Source organism: Lineus longissimus, chromosome 9, assembly GCF_910592395.1.
Source record: "Lineus longissimus chromosome 9, tnLinLong1.2, whole genome shotgun sequence".
Taxonomy (NCBI): Eukaryota; Metazoa; Nemertea; class Pilidiophora; order Heteronemertea; family Lineidae; genus Lineus; species Lineus longissimus.
In genome coordinates, this window is record NC_088316.1 from 16,855,098 (window position 1) to 16,873,200 (window position 18,103).

Consider the following 18,103-nt stretch of genomic DNA (forward strand, 5'->3'; position numbering starts at 1 on the left):
TCATGTATTCAGCGTACTCTTTTTTTACTGTTTATCACCATCACATGACCAGCCATCTAGATCGAGAATGGAACACTGGCTGATTTAGAAATTAATGTTCATCTATATCGTTTCTCTCATACCGTATGCAAATACACACGCCTCCCTCATCAAGACAAAAAACAACAGCTTACTGATCAGGTTGTGGGTGTTTAAAGGAGAATTGTCACGAGATATGCCCGGCTGGCATTAACCTGGTCACAGAATTCCTGTGTATACATCAGTTGGGCAAATTCAAAATAGAAGAGTCTCACAAATAGAGAAAACACATGAGTGGGCCGCAGTTCAAATGAATATCGAAGGGGTGTGACACCTTGAAATGAATCTCAGGTCACATTCTAGTGACACTGATATTGCAGCATACATCGATTGGTTATTTTCGCTACTCTCATTCATCATCATAAGGTGGCCGCTCGTTTTTGAATCCATTTGAAACTGACACCGAGAATAAAAGAAAATAATTGAACCTTCAGACGCAGGAATATGATGCGAAAATGATTTGCCTGAAATCAAACCTTTTCAGAGTGATTTATGAGAGGAGTTTATTAATAGAAACCAAAGAATGGAGAACTTTAACCAAATCAAGACAGATCTATTTTTTAGAAAATTGCTCCTCAGCAAATTCTTAATGGAACGATACTTGTTTTCTTTTACAGATGAAACACACACAGTGACGCAGGGATGTTAATTATGGTATGTATTCATACATGTAAGTAGAGGGTGGCCCAAAACTTCCCACAGACCCAAGAAACAGACAAACATATTTCCATCCCCCTCAGACTAAAAACAGTAGTACCAATAGTGACATGAGCCAATTTTTGCTTTTAACCCTTTCCAGTCCAAAACATACTATCTGATTTCCGCAGACAAGCGAGACCAGAATAAGGGAGACTTAACTAAGTTAATAATACATGGGTTTGCGTGTCAAGTAATTTCCCTAAAGGCTGAGTTACATATTAAGATGCCATGAGGAGTTAACTGGGTAATGAACTTATGCAGTGGCAGAAGTTATGGATCTCTCAAGAAACGGGCTACTGGAAGGGGAAATAAAGGTCACTGTTTCTCAACGATAATTGGGACTTTAAGCCTGAAATTCATTGACCATTTTATACTGCAAGGGGAAGTGTTCGAATCAGAAATGAGAAAGAGACTTTACGTAGTATCACAACAAGCCATCTCGACAAATTCCTCTCAACAATAAGAGATGCCTAAATACCCCTGACGAAGCACCCTCATCTATCCTTAACGGCTAGAGAGCAGCGTACATGCATCACGTCACATGGATGAGACTTGTCAGCACAGCCATTCCTCTCAGAAAAAAATCTCCGGGACGTCATTACAGAAATGTGCATCCTTAGACTTTCTTCGTATAAATTGTACAACACTTCAGCAATATATCAACAGAATTAAAGGGACATTGTCTCAAGATAATGATATGATACCACTAGGATATCTGATGATGTTGGATATCAGCTGAGGATCCAGAGCGGGCTCACCGGGCCAACTTCACTCACTCATAATGGACTTAGCTGGTGTAGCTAATTTATCTATCTGAACCATTTGCTTCAAGTAGTGACCTAATTACCACACTCTATGCCAGTCTTTAATGGATATGAGACCCAAACGATGCAAAGTTCCACTAGAGACCACTCTAGTCTGCCAACACAATTATTCCATCTGTCGTTTGGGTGTTTCCAAGCCACTTTACAAGGAGTATAAGGGCTGGTTCTCCCATAATGGAACTGCTTCATGCTGAATAGGACATCGGGATAGAATTTCATTTCATCACCCATATCAAATCACCGACATCAGCACTAACGAGGTGTGGGGCTCATTATCAGTCGATACCAGACATTAATTAGTCTTTCTAATCAGCAACACTCGTGCGTAATTAACTATATGCCTAAATATTGACCCCGGCCCTCCTCCTCATTCCTCTTAGAGAATTGTCAAATGCATTCAATTCAAATATTTCTTGAGTTCAATAATTCATGTAGCTCATTTCGCAAGGCGTTTAAAATTCTCTCCTATTTGAGCTGGTGGAGCTCTGTTCGGGGAGACAAAATGGCTGACTTACGGGGTCAGCTTTAGATGTTTCTCATGTAGCATCAGTGGTGACATCGAAAACCACAGAGCCGCACCCCGTACCTCAACGCAGTTAAGCCACACCACAGCAAGAGGTGCTCATCTGGAAAGAGGTGATTAGCTATAACTTAAGCATGCTGGCAAAAAAGGGTTAAAGGATGTACACGCAAAAGCAATCAGTAATCAATTAAACATTACATGAACCCCACATGAGTAACAGTTCCACCAAATCAAAAAACACACAAAAACAACATACCAATAGTAGCAAGAGCGTAGATATTGAGCTAACTGCAGACATGCTTGAAGTCATAAACATACTTTACCCCAGCAACAGAATCCATCGTTACCAGGATAAAAAAGGCGCAACACGCATCGCATGAATCTAACAGGCAGTTTATCATGAGTCTGCCTGACACACAAAGCCATCGCAAGTACTACTTTCAATTTTCTCATTAATCACCAACAAGATGAAAAAGGGTCTTTGTTCGTTGACATCAACAGCGTAGTGCTATCATCCTAAAGTGACAGAGCATGCTGGTTACTGATTTCGTTCTCAACTTCAGTAGAGAAGAGGACTTCACTTGCATGGTTTCGCGTAGCAGCCAGAGGAGAAGCAGGATTAACTTTTGAGCCGGTACAAATAAATAGTTCAGAATTGCTGTGCAGCCAGCTAGCATTGCACATATACATGCACTGATCCTATTATACACACAAACAGATCATCGAACATCTGGGTACATTTTCTAATGCATCCAAGAACCACATGAAACATCTCACACCCTGACCTTTACGTTCTAAGACAGCCATTGCCTGCTTCAGTATCAACAGACCGTAAGAAGGCTTGTGGCTAGAGCCCAAAGGACTGAAATGTACAAATGGACATACTATAAACTGATGAAATACCCGAAGGATTGACATGCATTCACACTGATGGGCAATTCCATCACCTCAGAGGCAAAGGGCTGGTCATGATTGTTATTCACGACAGCCAATCGACTAGATGGAGTCTCGTTCGGTGACGTTCACTGAATCAGAATGATTACCTTGTATGGCCTCATAAAGCTTGTGTCCATTCCCGACATGAAGACGAGATATGTCAGTAACGTCTATCTGTTTCTAAGGGAAACAAACTCCGAGCTGTGTCCATCCCATGATGATAGATGTTATTCTCTTCGGCCATAGATCAAACCAGTCGTGGTCAACATGGTCAGTGAAACAGGATGTTTGCGCTCTGTTACAATCATATGGCCTCTTAGTGGTTGTATCCATGTGATTGTCAGATATTGACATGTACGAGACCAAAAGTGGTCGGGGAAACACACTTGTGTCGAATTCCAAAGATAAGATGTTGGACACCACATTTTTACTGAAAGGCCCCACAGGTGATAAAATGGGACCTTGGAGAAAGATTGCAGCAATCTGATCTAAAAGATTGGATACAACCTTTTGAAATCAGATACATGTGGTATTCAACAACATTTAGTGTTGATCTGATTAAGAACGCTCAGGAGACATTAGCACTGAATCGTCTTGAGAAACCAGTCCACACAGTTGTGAATTGGATGGAGGTAGAGAAGATGGAGTTTGCCATAAATGAAGAACTCCGGTAAACATGGGTTACACTGTCACTGACCTGATTACCAGTTTCTTGAACTGGTGAACATCATACCTCAAAAAATGACAATGGTCTCACACCTCGTTAATAATCCTAAAGCACAACGGCCTCGGGCCAATATTAATCGCTACAAAACCAATAATAAATCAGGAAGACAAAAGAAGACGGATCGCTGCTCTCCTAATATCCAGTCTATGTTACCTTCTTGACGGCCTGCTTATCTAGATATCGTATGCCGTAAATCACCCAAGGGGTAGTTAACGAAATCCCAAGATGGATGACCGGTTTTACCCTGCCTGGTGGTGATGGAAGTGTTCCATCCATTCTGGACATAAGTACAAGCTGAAATCAAGTGGCACGCTTTTATGGACACCAGTATGAGCTGCACTCGGGGAGGTCTTGGTGCAAGACTGCCTATTACCAGTGACAATGACCAGCTTGTTCAAGGGGGAAACTTGAAGTCTGTCACGTCTGTGTGCCTCTCAGGCTCTTAACCTCAAATTCAAATTCTTTGCCCCATTTTTGTTTTCTTTGGTTGATTTTTTAGGGACATCTCTAAAACTGCTGCCAGCCATCTTTGATTCATTCTCTGATTCTTCTAAGGACATAGCGAAATGATCCCCCACAGCTCATGATGGACGGCTCACTTTAGTTTCATGGCCGATTTAGCATTGCAAAGTGGTCAGGTCTGGCTGCTATTGTTATATTGATGAGCTGAGGGACCATCAAGATGGCTCAAGGTGATAGTCATTTGATGGGATGGGTCAACTGATGTCTTCAGCTTGCTTGTTGTTCGATTTACATTATACACCGTTGACCAGCAGTACCAAACTTGTAATGCTCTACCGGTACCTAATTCTGTCCAGGTTTTTGACACATCAAAATTTTTATTCTCATTTTTGTGTTCTTCTCTCTCCAAATGATCTTTAATGTTTTGGTGACGACAGGACGAACCTTCGCAGCACTTTGTTGTTAGCATCACAGCAAGACATACAGTGGCTGAGCCACCCATTTCACTGGCACATATCTTTGTCAGGAAAGTGAGGATCCTGATAGCGATTTTTGTAATCCATCCCAGTATCCAAAAAAGACCATTGGCTCCCATGACGATGTGGTGCAACATTCTTCACGTTTCTTCCCTCACAATGACCGATCTGTATTTCACTTCCCAGTAGGTAATAGGCCCATTACTGGACTCCCTGCTGGTGCACATCAATAGGTCACAGAAGAATCTATCATGACAGGATTTTGTGGCTCAAGAATTATTGGCATATCACTTCGGCTAGAAAATTCCTTCAAGATTGCTTTCGTGATGGATCGATTGTGCGTCTCTCTTGTGATGAAACTCATCGTCTATCAACGGACACTAATTAAAGGGAGAAAACTACACCTAAAGTGCTCCCAAATGAGAGACTTCGATTATGACTCGTAAATCGCTGCATTAAGCGATAAGAACTCAGGTGCTTGTTGGCTTGATAACAGGTAATTGCGACTCCCTATAATGAATGAATACCTAAGCCATGACCAGAGGCCATTTGCACTGCATATGGCCATCCAATTATAACTGACAGCACCAGACAGAGTCACAAGCAAGTCATCACCCCTCCTAACAGTTAACTTGAGTACCTTCCTAAAAAAAAAGCATGAATTTTAAAAGCTCATAACTGACCTTCCCAGTACATACCCATCCCAGGTTCGCTACAGAATTTTCATGGTTGTACATGCAGATTAAATATCCCCCAGGAGATATTTTAAACAAAATCATTATTCCAACCAATTTTCCTCATACAGGCAAAGTTTATCATTGGAATATGACAAAAATCATGAATTATAATGATTAGAAAATAAAATTATGTGGCAGGTTTGGGTCGACAGAAACGTCCTGGGTGTCATTACTGAGGAGCATTACAATTTCCACATCTTAATGGTAGAGTCTAACTGGTTTTGAGGGGAATATGTCCTCACTCGAAATTTCAGAACGTTTGGGTGAATGACATTTTAGAATCATTGAAGTGAGAGTGGACCCAGGTGCCATTTGGTCATTTCAATCAACTAAAGACCAGGAAACCAAGGCTCTTGGGGCAATGAAAATGATGGCCAGGCGACTTAAAGAGAACTTGCAGATGAGTGCTTCGTTTGTTGGCGTTTTCGTTTATAAAATTCGATAAAAAACCCAGAGTGACTCCAGCGCTTGAGGCACACAGCTGAAAAGTAAATTAACTTCTAAATCGCATTTTAGTCTATAAATGAACTAAAATGTGAATTCCCCGAATCTTTTATTCCTTGAGATTACTGACACCAGATATTGAGCCAGCAATGCTATTATCTATTTCCTTGCTTTTGTGTTGGGGGTGGGATTGCACTGGGTAGCTTATCTGTCACGAAAAGTTCAACTCTGAAAGATGAAAAAATTTCCAAGTCCAAATATTTTTTTCACTTCTTTTTTTTCTGCTCAAAATGAGAAACATCATAAGTCCAAAAAAAAATTTTTACTGAAATTTTTTCCGAACTTCGAACTTATAAAAAAATTCAACTCTGAAAGATAAAATTTTTCAAGTCCACATTTTTTTCACTTCTTTTTTTCTGCTCAAAATGTGGAAACATCATCAGTCCAAAAAGTTTGTTGACTTTGAAAATTTTTCCAAATTAGTGTCTCTGCTATCTCTTAGCCCCTCACTTGAGTCCACCTAAGTTTGTTCACAGTTTTATAAGATATCCTCATATTCTCACTCTTCATATTTTTCAGATCTCCACTCAACTATGACAGCTCAATGAGACCAGATGCGTGATGTCAAAAATATCCCCCGGTGAGAAGCACGCACCGAAACATGATTACGAAATCGGGAACGCGACGCGTCTTAAAAAACCGCTGAGGAATATCACGGTTGATTTTGTGACGTTAAACAACACGGAACCGGAAAACAGTTACAATTCACATCCACCAATTACAAGCCCGACTTGGTCTCAAGTGACGGCCCTTCCATTGCGGAACACCACAAGCATCACCTCTGAGTACGAGAATACTCGTTTCAAAAGTAAAACAACAATTGATGATTTATACAAAGAGTACGACCCTGTGACTGGTATCAAAACAGGGGGCTTCTTCAGTGGATGTCTGTTCTTAGCTTTGATGTACATGCTATATAAAAAGAAGTGTCGGAAACCATCCGATTCAGACAGCCGTCGGGGATCTAAGAGTAAAGTCACAATTGAGGAAGAAACAATGCAGGTTGTCACAGAATGCATGGTGCCGAGGGTGAGTCGAAGTCCAAGTCAGGAAACAACGCATTTATTAAATCAGCAGATAGTGGTTGAGGTGGAGACGCACCCGGAACCCAATCTGCCCGACGAGGAGGTGAATGCTTTTGACGCAACAGCGGAATGGGTTCAAACGCAACCGCTAGACATGCACAGTTTAAGTGATATGAGTATTGTGATAAATATTGAGAATGCATCCGCGTCTCCTACAGACGATGAAGAATATGAAGAATTTTATGATGAGTCGATAAATCTCGAACCTACGGTGCAAGAAAATATGCTCACTGTCCTGAACGCTGATATGTTTCCGAGCCCGATCTTGCTACCGAGCCCGATTTTAGAGACGTGTAGTGATGTCGGTAGCATCGAAGATTACCCGGTGCCAAATCTACAGATGCAACAGCGCAATAGTATATCGAATCCTGTATCAATTCCGACCATTCCCTCGCAAGTGACTAGACCGAAAGTTAGACTAGGCCACAAACAACGTGCTAGTTCCTTGAAACGGCCCAGCGATCATGACCACAGGCACATGCCAAGCCTTTGCTCAAATATATCCAATCAAAAGTCCCGCAGTTCAAATACGCTGCACGTTCGTTTCAGCAGCGATACGATGATAAATAAACCAAAGCGGAAATACAGGAGCCAGATGTCGCTACGTAGTAACTCCTGCAGCTCTGGGAGTTCAAGGAGTTCAAAACGGTCAGACCTGAGTAACCGTTCCGATCCGTCAAGTAAACCACTTTTAAAACGAATAACGGATAAGTTTACGCCGTCATCAGGGCGCTGGTTCAAGTCATGTGACCACTTGCCTATGGATTATAGTTTACAGGTCTCGAGCCATTCAGAGCCCGATGAACAGACTTCGATGCTAAATAAGTCGCACTCCATGCAAGACACAACAACATTATAACGACAGTTGTTTTTTATCTTTATGTTTTAGGTTCAATGGGATATTATTTACTCAAATGTTTTTGTCCAATCATGTATCTCAAAATGTGTCATGTGACCCCACACACCGCTGTATCGGTCCTGACAACTGCCCTGCATGGGGCTGTATTGGATGCACATCATTTTTGCAAGTTTCACAAATGCAATATTCATGGCGAAATTAATCCACATAATGGTTTCCTCATTGTGAGGTCCATCTATCCACAATTATCAGAAGAAGTGAAATGTCAGAAGCATGAAGTGCACCCAATTTAGGGATCATGAACAATTAAAGCATTTTATAGCAAAATATGATAAAACCTAAATTGGGGGGAGGTTTACTCGCTCCCCAAATTCTCATATTTCGAATTTCTTTTACAAAAGTGGTTGACGAACATCATCTCCCACATCCTCCAAAAATCTGATATTGTAAATTTGAATTGAAGAGGGATTGATGAACTTTACTTCAGGCGTTTTCTGAAATTTTACAATGCTTTTTTTGCACATGATCTGATTAGAGGTACAGTGATCAAGATAATAGAGGAGTACACAGTATCAATAGTGCACGTGCCCTCCAGTAATTTCAAAGATGCACACCACCGGTATAACAATAATATGTCTGTAGATGTTGCTGTTTGTGATAAGAAGAGTTGTACAAGAATCATTCAGATTTCACATGTAAATTATGCATTACCCTACCAATAAATTTGTACTTTTAAATTTGAATTGTCCTTGTCCAAAAATGTCATCTGCATCAAAATTGGGCCACATAATGAAAAGACTTTTGACAAAATTTAATTGTACCGTGACTTATCTTTGTAGCTATGAGAGCCACGTTAGACAGATTAGAGGCAAATGGAACCTGCCACAGACAACGACCAATGAGACTCCTTATCGTTCTGTCAGAAAATCAGTTCCCTAATGACAGTGGCCCAAATTAACCCAGAAGAAAGATTTGAAATACTGCCATTAACCTGCTAATAGCCTGGCAGCAAAGCTTCCAGTGTGATGGAGCACTTTGCTCTCTTTCGCTCTTTTATCATTCTCAAATAAACTGAATGGCTCCCGAGCATGATTTCATTTGCGTCTTCAGGGACTCCCCTTTCTTGGTAGATAACAGTAGGAGAAGGGGTAGATTGCAGTGTGCAAGACAGCTAGCAACACTGCAGTATATTCCACAGTGTGTATCAAAAGAAAAGGTTCTACAGAAAGATCAGTGTCCACAGCTGCAGGCATTCTCCAATTGCTATGTACAAGACAAAACCAATTATGCCAACAGCTCTGTACTTCCCAGACTGCAGTGTGCAAGACAAAACATATGCCAACAGCTGCAGTAGTTCATTGTTGTGTATGCATTTTAAATCGAAATGGATGGCTATCAGTATTCAGCAAGCAATTAACATTTTTCTGTTTAATGTTTTTGAATGTGTCCTGCTCAATGCGTTTCAGCCATACATTTTTCAGAAACAACAGCATTTCTCTAACAACAGACAAATTCATAGCACAGACATTTGTTTTAGCCATCCATTTCTCATGAAAACGGCAAGCTTCTCTTGGGACGTGCAGAAGACAAGGCCAGTCACTTCAACCCAACATCTCCTCTAGATTGAACTGTCAGAGTGATCGATTGTTGTTATATTGGCTCACACAACAAACATGACACTAGCCAATTTATCAACATCCCATTGTACAAAAGCAGCAGACAAGGCATGCTTTATATCTACTTAGATCAATTCCATGGACAGCCCTTGGAGGAAAACCAAATATTTTCACAAGTATCCAGCCAGTTTTGAATGAGTAAGGCCACGGCAGTGAGGAATCATACTATAGAGAGAAGAGATATTGCAGGTCAAGGTGTCTCGGGCCCTCAATCCGAGCAAAGTGGCTTCAAAACCAATCCAATTTCAATATCAATGACTCTTCCATCGAAGTGAGAAGACTAGCTCTCTTTGTACCTGCACTTATCACCGCAGCAATCTATGGGGTCTCCCATGAATAAGGCAAAGTTAGGCCATCAATACTTAAATGTCCTTGTTAAACTGGAAATGGCCTTATTTTATGGTCCATTTCTCTGGATAGCGCATAGGAATCGATGATTTGTGCAAATGGCGCAATTGAAAGGTCATTTTGGAAAATATGAGTGCCCCTAATAGTTGGGCGTCTTGCTAACAGTGGTTTCCACTAAGGGAGGTCCCAAATAGTGTCAGCCTGGTTATATCACAAGCACCTCCTTAAACGTTACATAGAATAGGCACCCATATAGAGCCTCCTACCTTATCCATTTTTTCTGGCGTAGCCAAAGAGAACGCAGCACGAAGATATGGACTTGGCAGCTGATCATTGATCATGAAGGCATTACCAGGGGTGAGTAAGACCTGAAAGTGGAGTCATTAAGTACTGAATGAAAATATAGTCACGGATGCAGGGTCATCTAGCCCGGGGAGATAAGAAACGTGCTCCGCTGATGGACGACTACAACCGATGCAACGGTCTTGTATAAAAAAAGCAGTAGCCGCTATTGTACATGTACATGTAGTCTTCCTTTCATGTCAAGGAGTCGCCCATGGCATTTAAGTCCACATCATGTGCTGCCATCTATCCTTAGAACAAATAGCAGGCACTGATAATACTTCTACTTGAGGAAGCTGCTCTGGACCCGACACAATGACGTAACATGATTGCACTATTGATATCTTAGGAAGTCTAGGTGTTAGCTTTCCTAAGAGGCAGAGCCATATCATGCATATACCTCTTTTTCAATTGCCTTTTCCATGATGAGTTTGTTTGTGTCATTCACTTGTTTCAGCTTCACCCAAAGGAACATGCCGGCAAGAGGCTCATGCCACTCCGCCAATCCTGATAAGTGTTTTTCTGCTGATAATATCATGGCATCCTTCTGGTCTTTATAAAAGCCTTTCACCCTGCAGAAGTAGAAACCATATGGGGTCAAATTAAAGGATCACCAGACACTATTTCCGCCTTCTTTTTCAGCTATCTCATTACTTGTAGCTTAGGTTATCCCGCCAAAGATTCAGTAACGGTTTCAATAAATACAGTGTGGCTATAGATAACTTACATGTTTACATGTTGTAGAAGTCCGTCCATACCCCACTGGTGGAATAACTTGGTAATAACCACCTGAAATATCAGTAATTGAACTATGGTTTCAGACAGTTTCAGAAACAGTAAATCATTTACAAGAATCGAACATCTTAAAATTTTCAACAAAAGCAAAAATTTGAAATGTGTCATAACCATTTAATAATTTTTTTGTCAATGAAAGCTTATCCCGCGTAAGGATTTTGACCAGGCCTAATACTTCAAAACTAGTTTCCTATAAAGATTAACAACACAAATTGAAGTAAATGCAGTGTTGCCTGCACCTTGCCATGCTTTGGACAGATTGTGGTGGATAGCAAACTACTTCTACTTTTTGCCAAGAAAATGCTTCTCTCCAAAGTCACACCTTCTGCTCTCTCAGGATGGGACTACGCGTCTTTCTAAGATTCCTGGTTCAACCACTAGCAGACGTGGTCAAAGATCCAGCTATTCACATGCCATATGATATGATATGACTATTAGTTGATGATTCAGTATACATTTCTTGAATCAGAGTCATCCCCCTTTAGATCTGCATGTACAGGGCCAGGGGGTGGAGGGTCATTGAAATGAGCTTACAAGCTGTGGGAAACTGGTTGTCAGGGTTGATAAGGGTCACAGGAATGTAGTCAGGGGGGTATCTATATTTACTGCAAAGTAGGCCAGGATAAAACTTTTTGATTTTTTTGGACCTTTCTGGAAATATCTGGTTCCGATCTTACCTGGACCAAACAATCAGGATGGTAGTTTGACACCATCAAATTTTTCACGAATCGGTCCACAAACGTGGACGACATTGTGGCAAAGCCAAGTCGCATTCTGAAACATGCGAAACAATACATGTCAGTATGCAATGGATTGTTAGTGAAATGGGGTAGCAGACTTTTGATGAATCCCTGTAGCGTGTACCTTTCAAGGCCTATGGGAACATTGTAGTGACAACGCCACCTGCATGAGCAGTGAGCAAAAAAATGAAACAGCAAGAAGGGAATTTGCAACCATAAGCATGCCATACTAAGTGAAATGGAGGAGCGGAAGGTTAGCAAAGAAAATCATGCAGGGCTCAAAAGATTCCGAGGCCAAAGAGGCCATTTTTTATCAGGGAGCGGTGAAAATTGCCTAAGGTGGGGACTTTCATTTGCTCTTCTCCAAGACAATTTCCTCAAATGAAATGGCCAGGGCCATTGTGCTCACCTCATGTGGAGTTAAGATGGATAAAGAGCATGGTATTGTGTCATGTAGTGTTAGGTTTGATGTAGGTCCAAGCAATTACAATTTCCCCAAAATGGCCAATTTACAGTACATTCGACCTCTGTGACCTTGAAAAGTAGGTCAAATCAAAGAAGACCCGGGTGACACATTGAATGGTTGTTAGAATTAGATGTACCTATGATATAAAATTGGTGCCAATCGGGCAAGTCATTACTGGGAATAATGGCATTTTGAAGAATTTAGGATTTGGCCCCCTCCCTGGAGGCCAAACGGCAAATCAGATCGCACCAAACTTCGGTACCTGAGATCACCTGACCAAGGGGTACATGTGTACTTAATTTGTGATCAATAGTCATTGCAGTTAAGAAACGTGCCATAGTTACGGCCTGACGGCCAATTTACGCCATTTGACCTCTGTGACCTTGACAAGAAGGTCAAATTAAAAACCTGTGTGACATATACTGTATGGTGGTTAGATGTACCCATGATATCAAATTGGTGGCAATCGGGCAAGAAGTTAAGGAATAATCACATTTTTAAGGTTTTTGGATTTTGCCCCCTGGTGGTCAAGTGGTGAATCATATTGGACCAAACTTCGGTCCCTGAGATCACCTGACTAAGGGGTAAATGTGTACCAAATTTGGTATCAATAGTCATTGCAGTTTAGAAACGTGCCATCGTTACATCCTAACGGCCAATTTACACCATTTGACCTCTGTGACCTTGAAAAGGAGGTCAAATCAAAAACCCGGAGGATATATGATGCACCTTTGCTAGAAGTACCTACCATATTTTTTTCAAAATTTCCCGACTACTATTAAGGGAGATATTGCATATTTTCACTTTTAACGTTTGGCCCCCTGGTGGCCAAACCATGAAACAAATCGGATTGAAACTTAGTCTCCAAGGTGTCATTACATAAGGGTACATGTGTACAAAGTTTCAACTCAATAGCTCTAACAGTTACGAAACGTGCCCTGCTAACGGACGACGGACGACGACGGACGACGACGACGACGACGACGACGACGGACGACGGACGCCACGGTATGGGATAAGCTCACCTCTGCTAAGAGGTGAGCTAAAAAGATACCTGAACGGCCTTGGAGATGATTTTCAATCTTTTGAGCCCTGGAAATGGATCAGGTACAGGCTATTATTTACAAAGTTTTTCGCAGGCAAACAACACATGTATACCCCATCCCCTGTCAGGAGTTTAACAGATGATCCATTTTCACTGTTTCAAAAAATTAGCAAAAATAAGCTTATGGCTTCAGCTGTCGTAAATTTTTTATACTTTTTATACTGAAGCAAATGTAGTGAAAATCTGTAAACATTTCTCTGACGGGGAGGACCTGGAATCTTGCTAACCTGACTTAAACTGTCAGCATGCATTCCAGCAACCTGCATATGGGCTACTAGTTTCTCCAAGAAGAATGAAGGAGCCGTCACAACCGCTATTCGCATTCTGAAAACATGGTTAGGAGAGAAAATAAGACAAAGACTCATGGTTGTATTTCCCCAGCCAATCATTCGGGAAGGGGGGACTTCTGAAACTATAATTTTTGTGGGGTCACTCTGTCAACTACCCCTTCAATATCTGTTTTATTTAGCATGTTGCTGCCCCAATTGGATGTTTCTCCTTAGGTGTCTCGTGTACATACAAACATGGTAAATGACCTACCCAGATGAAATAATCTTTGAAAAGGAATCCATTCGCAACACGCGACCGTCTATATCAAGGGATAAGTAGGAAGGAATAGGGACCTGAAATGAATGGTACATATTAACAGTTTCTCATGGTATTCCTCAAAAGTTTCACAAAATCAACATCAAAGTAAACATGAATTTTGATTATGTCGTTGCCTTTCAAACATCTTTCTCACCTCATTAAATTGAAGAAAATAATAGGGATCGTCTTCTACAATCAGGATATCATATTCATGAGCAATCTGGAATAAAAAAGTAAAAAAGGAATGAGGCCTATCAGACAAAATATCAGAGAAGTGTATCAAATTAAAGAGCACCTCAGTAACACTGACCAACCTCATTATGGCAACCAGCTTGGCTTGGTCCCAAATGTGGACTTGGCTGAGGTTTCAACCTACCTCAATAAACATGACTACACCTTTTGGACAATAATGGCATAACCTCCCTATAAAGGACTCCTCTACATTACGGACACCAACGCCCAGTCCCATGGGTGTCCGCATTAGAGTGGTTGTACTGTAGTACCCCTTTAAGTAATATCTTGATTGACCAAGCAAAATTAAGTATGACGGTATCCTTGTCCTACTGTAAGAAAATGCAGGGAGAACTGATGTCCTAACCTGATAAATCTCTTTCTTCCTATTCTCTGTGGTTGACATACCCGTTGGATTACCACCATTGGGTACAGTATAAAGAATCTTGGGAATATCAGACAACGGGTCTTTACTATCCTCAGGTTTCCATTTCGATAACGCTTCCCGTAATGATGAGGGTTTCATTCCCTGGTGGTCCGTTTCTACACCGATCAGGTTCGCCCCTTTTGGCCTCAACTGAAAGCAAGAAATGAACATCATGAAATGTTAATCTGATTGAGGACTAAAACCAATCAGAGACAAATCTAATTGATGAGGCCTGCACTATTGCATCCCATGTCAGATACTTACTGCTGTGAGTGTTCCAGGGTAACAAGGTATTTCCACCAAAACATTGTCTCCCCTAGATACCAACATGTCAAATGCCTGAAAAGAACCAAAAAATTTCAATTAGTTTCTGTTTGCTTTTTGTTTATAGGCAGGGTCAGTGTGTTTCACCTCATTTTAAGTATGGTGCCTTTTTTTCAATTTTTCAGTCCTTCTTTCACCCCTTTATGCATGCATTGCTTGAGCCCTACCTTACTGAGCCCATCTTGACTACCAGACACCATACACAGGTCGGTCTTCGTCTCTTTATTCTCACTGTTGAACAGCGGAGGGTCATGGAGTTTCTTCTGGAGCTCCCTTAGCCAGCTCAGCAGAGGATCATACCTAAAATGAACCGATGATAACAAATAAGAGACCAGTCTTTGTCACTTTATTCTCACTCTTGGCAATGCTGAATTCATGTTGGTCGTATAGGCTTATATTTGATGCAAACTAGATCATAAAAAGTTCTTGTTCTACAGCAACCTACCCTTTTGATGAGCCATATTGTAGAGCAATGTTCATAGATGTTTCATCAAGCTCAATTGAAGTACCATCCCTGTAGGGAAAGAATTCAAATCAGGTCTTTCAATTGCATGTTAGTGGATAATTAAGCTGTCGTATTTAAGCAGATCAGAGAACGTCCTGAATTCACCAAAACCAAGCTGTGGTACTTTCATAATTATAGGCGTTGCCATGATCTCAAGGGGGGATAGACTGAATTAAGCTTGATCTTAATAATAATAATAATATAATAATAATATTTATTAAATTAGAGTGCTACAATAACGAATAAAATCATTTCCTAAGCACTTTACAAAAGATAACATATATATAAAGACGTAAAAAAATAAGTGTGACAGAAATAAAATCTTGCCTTTATATCCATAGAAAACTATTTGAATAGTCAACTGTTTGAAATGTAGGGCATGAAATGAATTGCTTTGAGTGTTTACACTGGTCTCGACCAGGTTTATTTGAGCAAAAAGATAATTTGATATTGTAGTTCATGCAGTGTCAAATAATCTGGGGCAGTAGCCTGGAGTCTTGTCACAGCACAGCCGTAGAACTATGTTATCAAAGTTTTACTACATGACTAGTTTGGTAGTATCAGCAGCTGCATTGTTGAAAAGTAATCCATGCCATTGGAACGGACTTTGTAAACACTTTCATTAGCAAATATCACGTTTGGCAGTGGTCGAATGGGTTTCAAAAAGGAAATGATCCACACTGACGTACCTTACCTTAGGACAAAGGAGGACTCTTTGAAGGGGAACATGCTTGGATTGGGTTGCCCTGCAGCCAGCGATATCATTGACGGCGGACTTTTGGCCAAGATCTCCGCTACAAAGTAGAAATACATGATATAACAACAGATCTCATTATTTGGTTCCGCCTGATGTTATTTTGTCATACTTGGGCTACCGGTATGTCGCTAGGCTATATACTTATTTACGAGTGGGCGGGGCCGGGTGGATAGGGATGGGGTGGGGAGTACAAGCCTGTGGTGATAAGGGAAGGCACAGACTTCCAGAGCCCATCCCTTTCTTTGATCCAATGTTCCACTAGGTCACAAATGACAATGGCAACAGTTGCCATGGCCTCTGGGCAGCAGGGCAAAGTGGAAGTAAGTGCTTTCTGACTTTCTCACAAAGTGTACTATAGTGTGGTTTGATCTGTCCAAATCCGTTACAAAGACTTTCACATCTCTAATGTCAACGCAGACAAAGACAACACATTTGCCAAAGCGTGTCCAGACCGACTCAGATGCTCAGACACAGAGATTGCATATCAAAATTGACAAAAACTTGTCACTTTTCACCTCACGATATCCGATATCGGGCGTTTAAACCAAACCTACTCAAAAATCTAATCGGTGATGGCTTCCTGGCTAAACTGGTAGCCGTCAGAAATCGAGTGTAGTTCATTTTGAAGCTGAAAGATGTAGTTATTCCGTAAAATATTCGGGGAAGTGTGAAAAATGCTGTCTGCTAGGAAACGGCATCTTTTATGGGCCCTCCTTTATAATGTTGTGTGGGTTTGACCAATCCTGAGTTGCCGAGAGCAAGGCGGTGTCGCTGTCGCCAGTTGGTTGTGCCAATATTTCACTCGGCATCCCTTGCGTCTCCAAGCTTTCACAGCGCACATTGTCTCCTCCAGATTCTGCTGTGACTGTACACAGTGCATGATTTGCCGCAAGCAGGTTTTCCTTGACTTGATCCTTCCTTAGCGAACACTTGTCTATTGAGGTCACCCTCTCTAATATGTAAAGTCAAGGACTTAGTGAGCCCCCCTTTAGGTCGGGGGAGCTCCCCCGAACCCCCCTACGAGCATATGTTAAGTGCAAGCTCTAACAACTACAGCTCTTACAATGGGGGGACACCCCCCAAACCCCCCTCCGTCGACATAGGTTTTTACCAGTGCGTTGGGGGGGAAGCTCCCCCCAAACCCCCCTGGTGGACAGTCAACTAGCCCTTCTGTGTCATACTGCTGGAGGGGGGGGGGGTGCGATGGGACCATCCATATAGTTCCTTCCGACACATTTTTGTTTTGGTAATGTAATACATTGTGATTGTCCTTATTCACGGGAATCGGGCGTTTCCAGTGATATACGACACTTAAATGGATTGTCCTCATGCATTCACTTTGGAAACGCATTTTAAAATAGATGTTAGGCCTACGTCCTGTTAATGGGGCACGTCATCATCGCGTACATTTGGGAAAAACTCCCTAACGAGACCGGAGCAGACGGCTGAAAGTAGTTTATTTATTGGCCGCTAGGGTACAGAATGTACGTCGCTCACCCGAATTTTTCACGCAACTATAGCTAAATAGAGCTAGTTCTAGTTTGTGATTCATTTTGATACTTCAGATTTGGGCAGTAGACCAATATAACTTAGTCGTCAGTGTGGTTTTAAGCTGGAAAAACGTATTTATTTTTCTTAAAGTGCCTTTTTTGGACGGGTGTGTGCGATTGTTTTGTTTTTATGTCACGTGACCTCGACCATGTCGACACAAAATTGAAATAAACCACCCTTTTCTGTCATTATTTAGGACGGATATTTCTCTAATAAAAATATTAATATAATTGGCCAATTTCTTAGGCATATGATGTAGCGAATTCCCATGAAGATTTAAATTTAATTTAACTTAATTTCAACCAATGGGATAGCAACCACCACCGGAAGATCGCGGA

General features: G+C 41.3%; 2 protein-coding genes across 4 annotated transcripts in view; one reads left to right on the forward strand and one right to left on the reverse strand.

Annotated features, from left to right (window-relative positions):
- The window catches only part of LOC135493303 (uncharacterized), a 29,098-nt gene extending 20,457 nt beyond the window's left edge, over positions 1–8,641 (forward strand). The window contains exons 4-5 of one of the 2 annotated variants that reach the window (XM_064780536.1): positions 696–748; positions 6,486–8,641. In XM_064780536.1, coding sequence (XP_064636606.1) covers positions 6,528–7,910 — 1,383 coding nt within the window. In that variant the 5' untranslated portion in view covers positions 696–748; positions 6,486–6,527 and the 3' untranslated portion in view covers positions 7,911–8,641. The remainder of the gene's footprint in view (positions 1–695; positions 749–6,485) is intronic. The other variant, XM_064780535.1, reaches the window with a different exon arrangement.
- LOC135493304 (kynurenine/alpha-aminoadipate aminotransferase, mitochondrial-like) overlaps positions 1–16,912 on the reverse strand; it is a 40,510-nt gene extending 23,598 nt beyond the window's left edge. Inside the window, exons 1-12 of one of the 2 annotated variants that reach the window (XM_064780537.1) lie at positions 16,769–16,912; positions 16,152–16,251; positions 15,398–15,466; positions 15,120–15,252; positions 14,893–14,967; positions 14,569–14,778; positions 14,125–14,190; positions 13,923–14,005; positions 11,749–11,845; positions 11,004–11,065; positions 10,677–10,848; positions 10,201–10,302 (exon numbers count right to left, since the gene is read on the reverse strand). In XM_064780537.1, the coding sequence (XP_064636607.1) occupies positions 10,201–10,302; positions 10,677–10,848; positions 11,004–11,065; positions 11,749–11,845; positions 13,923–14,005; positions 14,125–14,190; positions 14,569–14,778; positions 14,893–14,967; positions 15,120–15,252; positions 15,398–15,466; positions 16,152–16,251; positions 16,769–16,835 (1,236 nt within the window). In that variant the 5' untranslated portion in view covers positions 16,836–16,912. Of the gene's footprint in view, positions 1–10,200; positions 10,303–10,676; positions 10,849–11,003; positions 11,066–11,748; positions 11,846–13,609; positions 13,707–13,922; positions 14,006–14,124; positions 14,191–14,568; positions 14,779–14,892; positions 14,968–15,119; positions 15,253–15,397; positions 15,467–16,151; positions 16,252–16,768 lie in introns of both variants that reach the window. The other variant, XM_064780538.1, reaches the window with a different exon arrangement.
- Between the last annotated feature and the right edge of the window lie 1,191 nt (positions 16,913–18,103).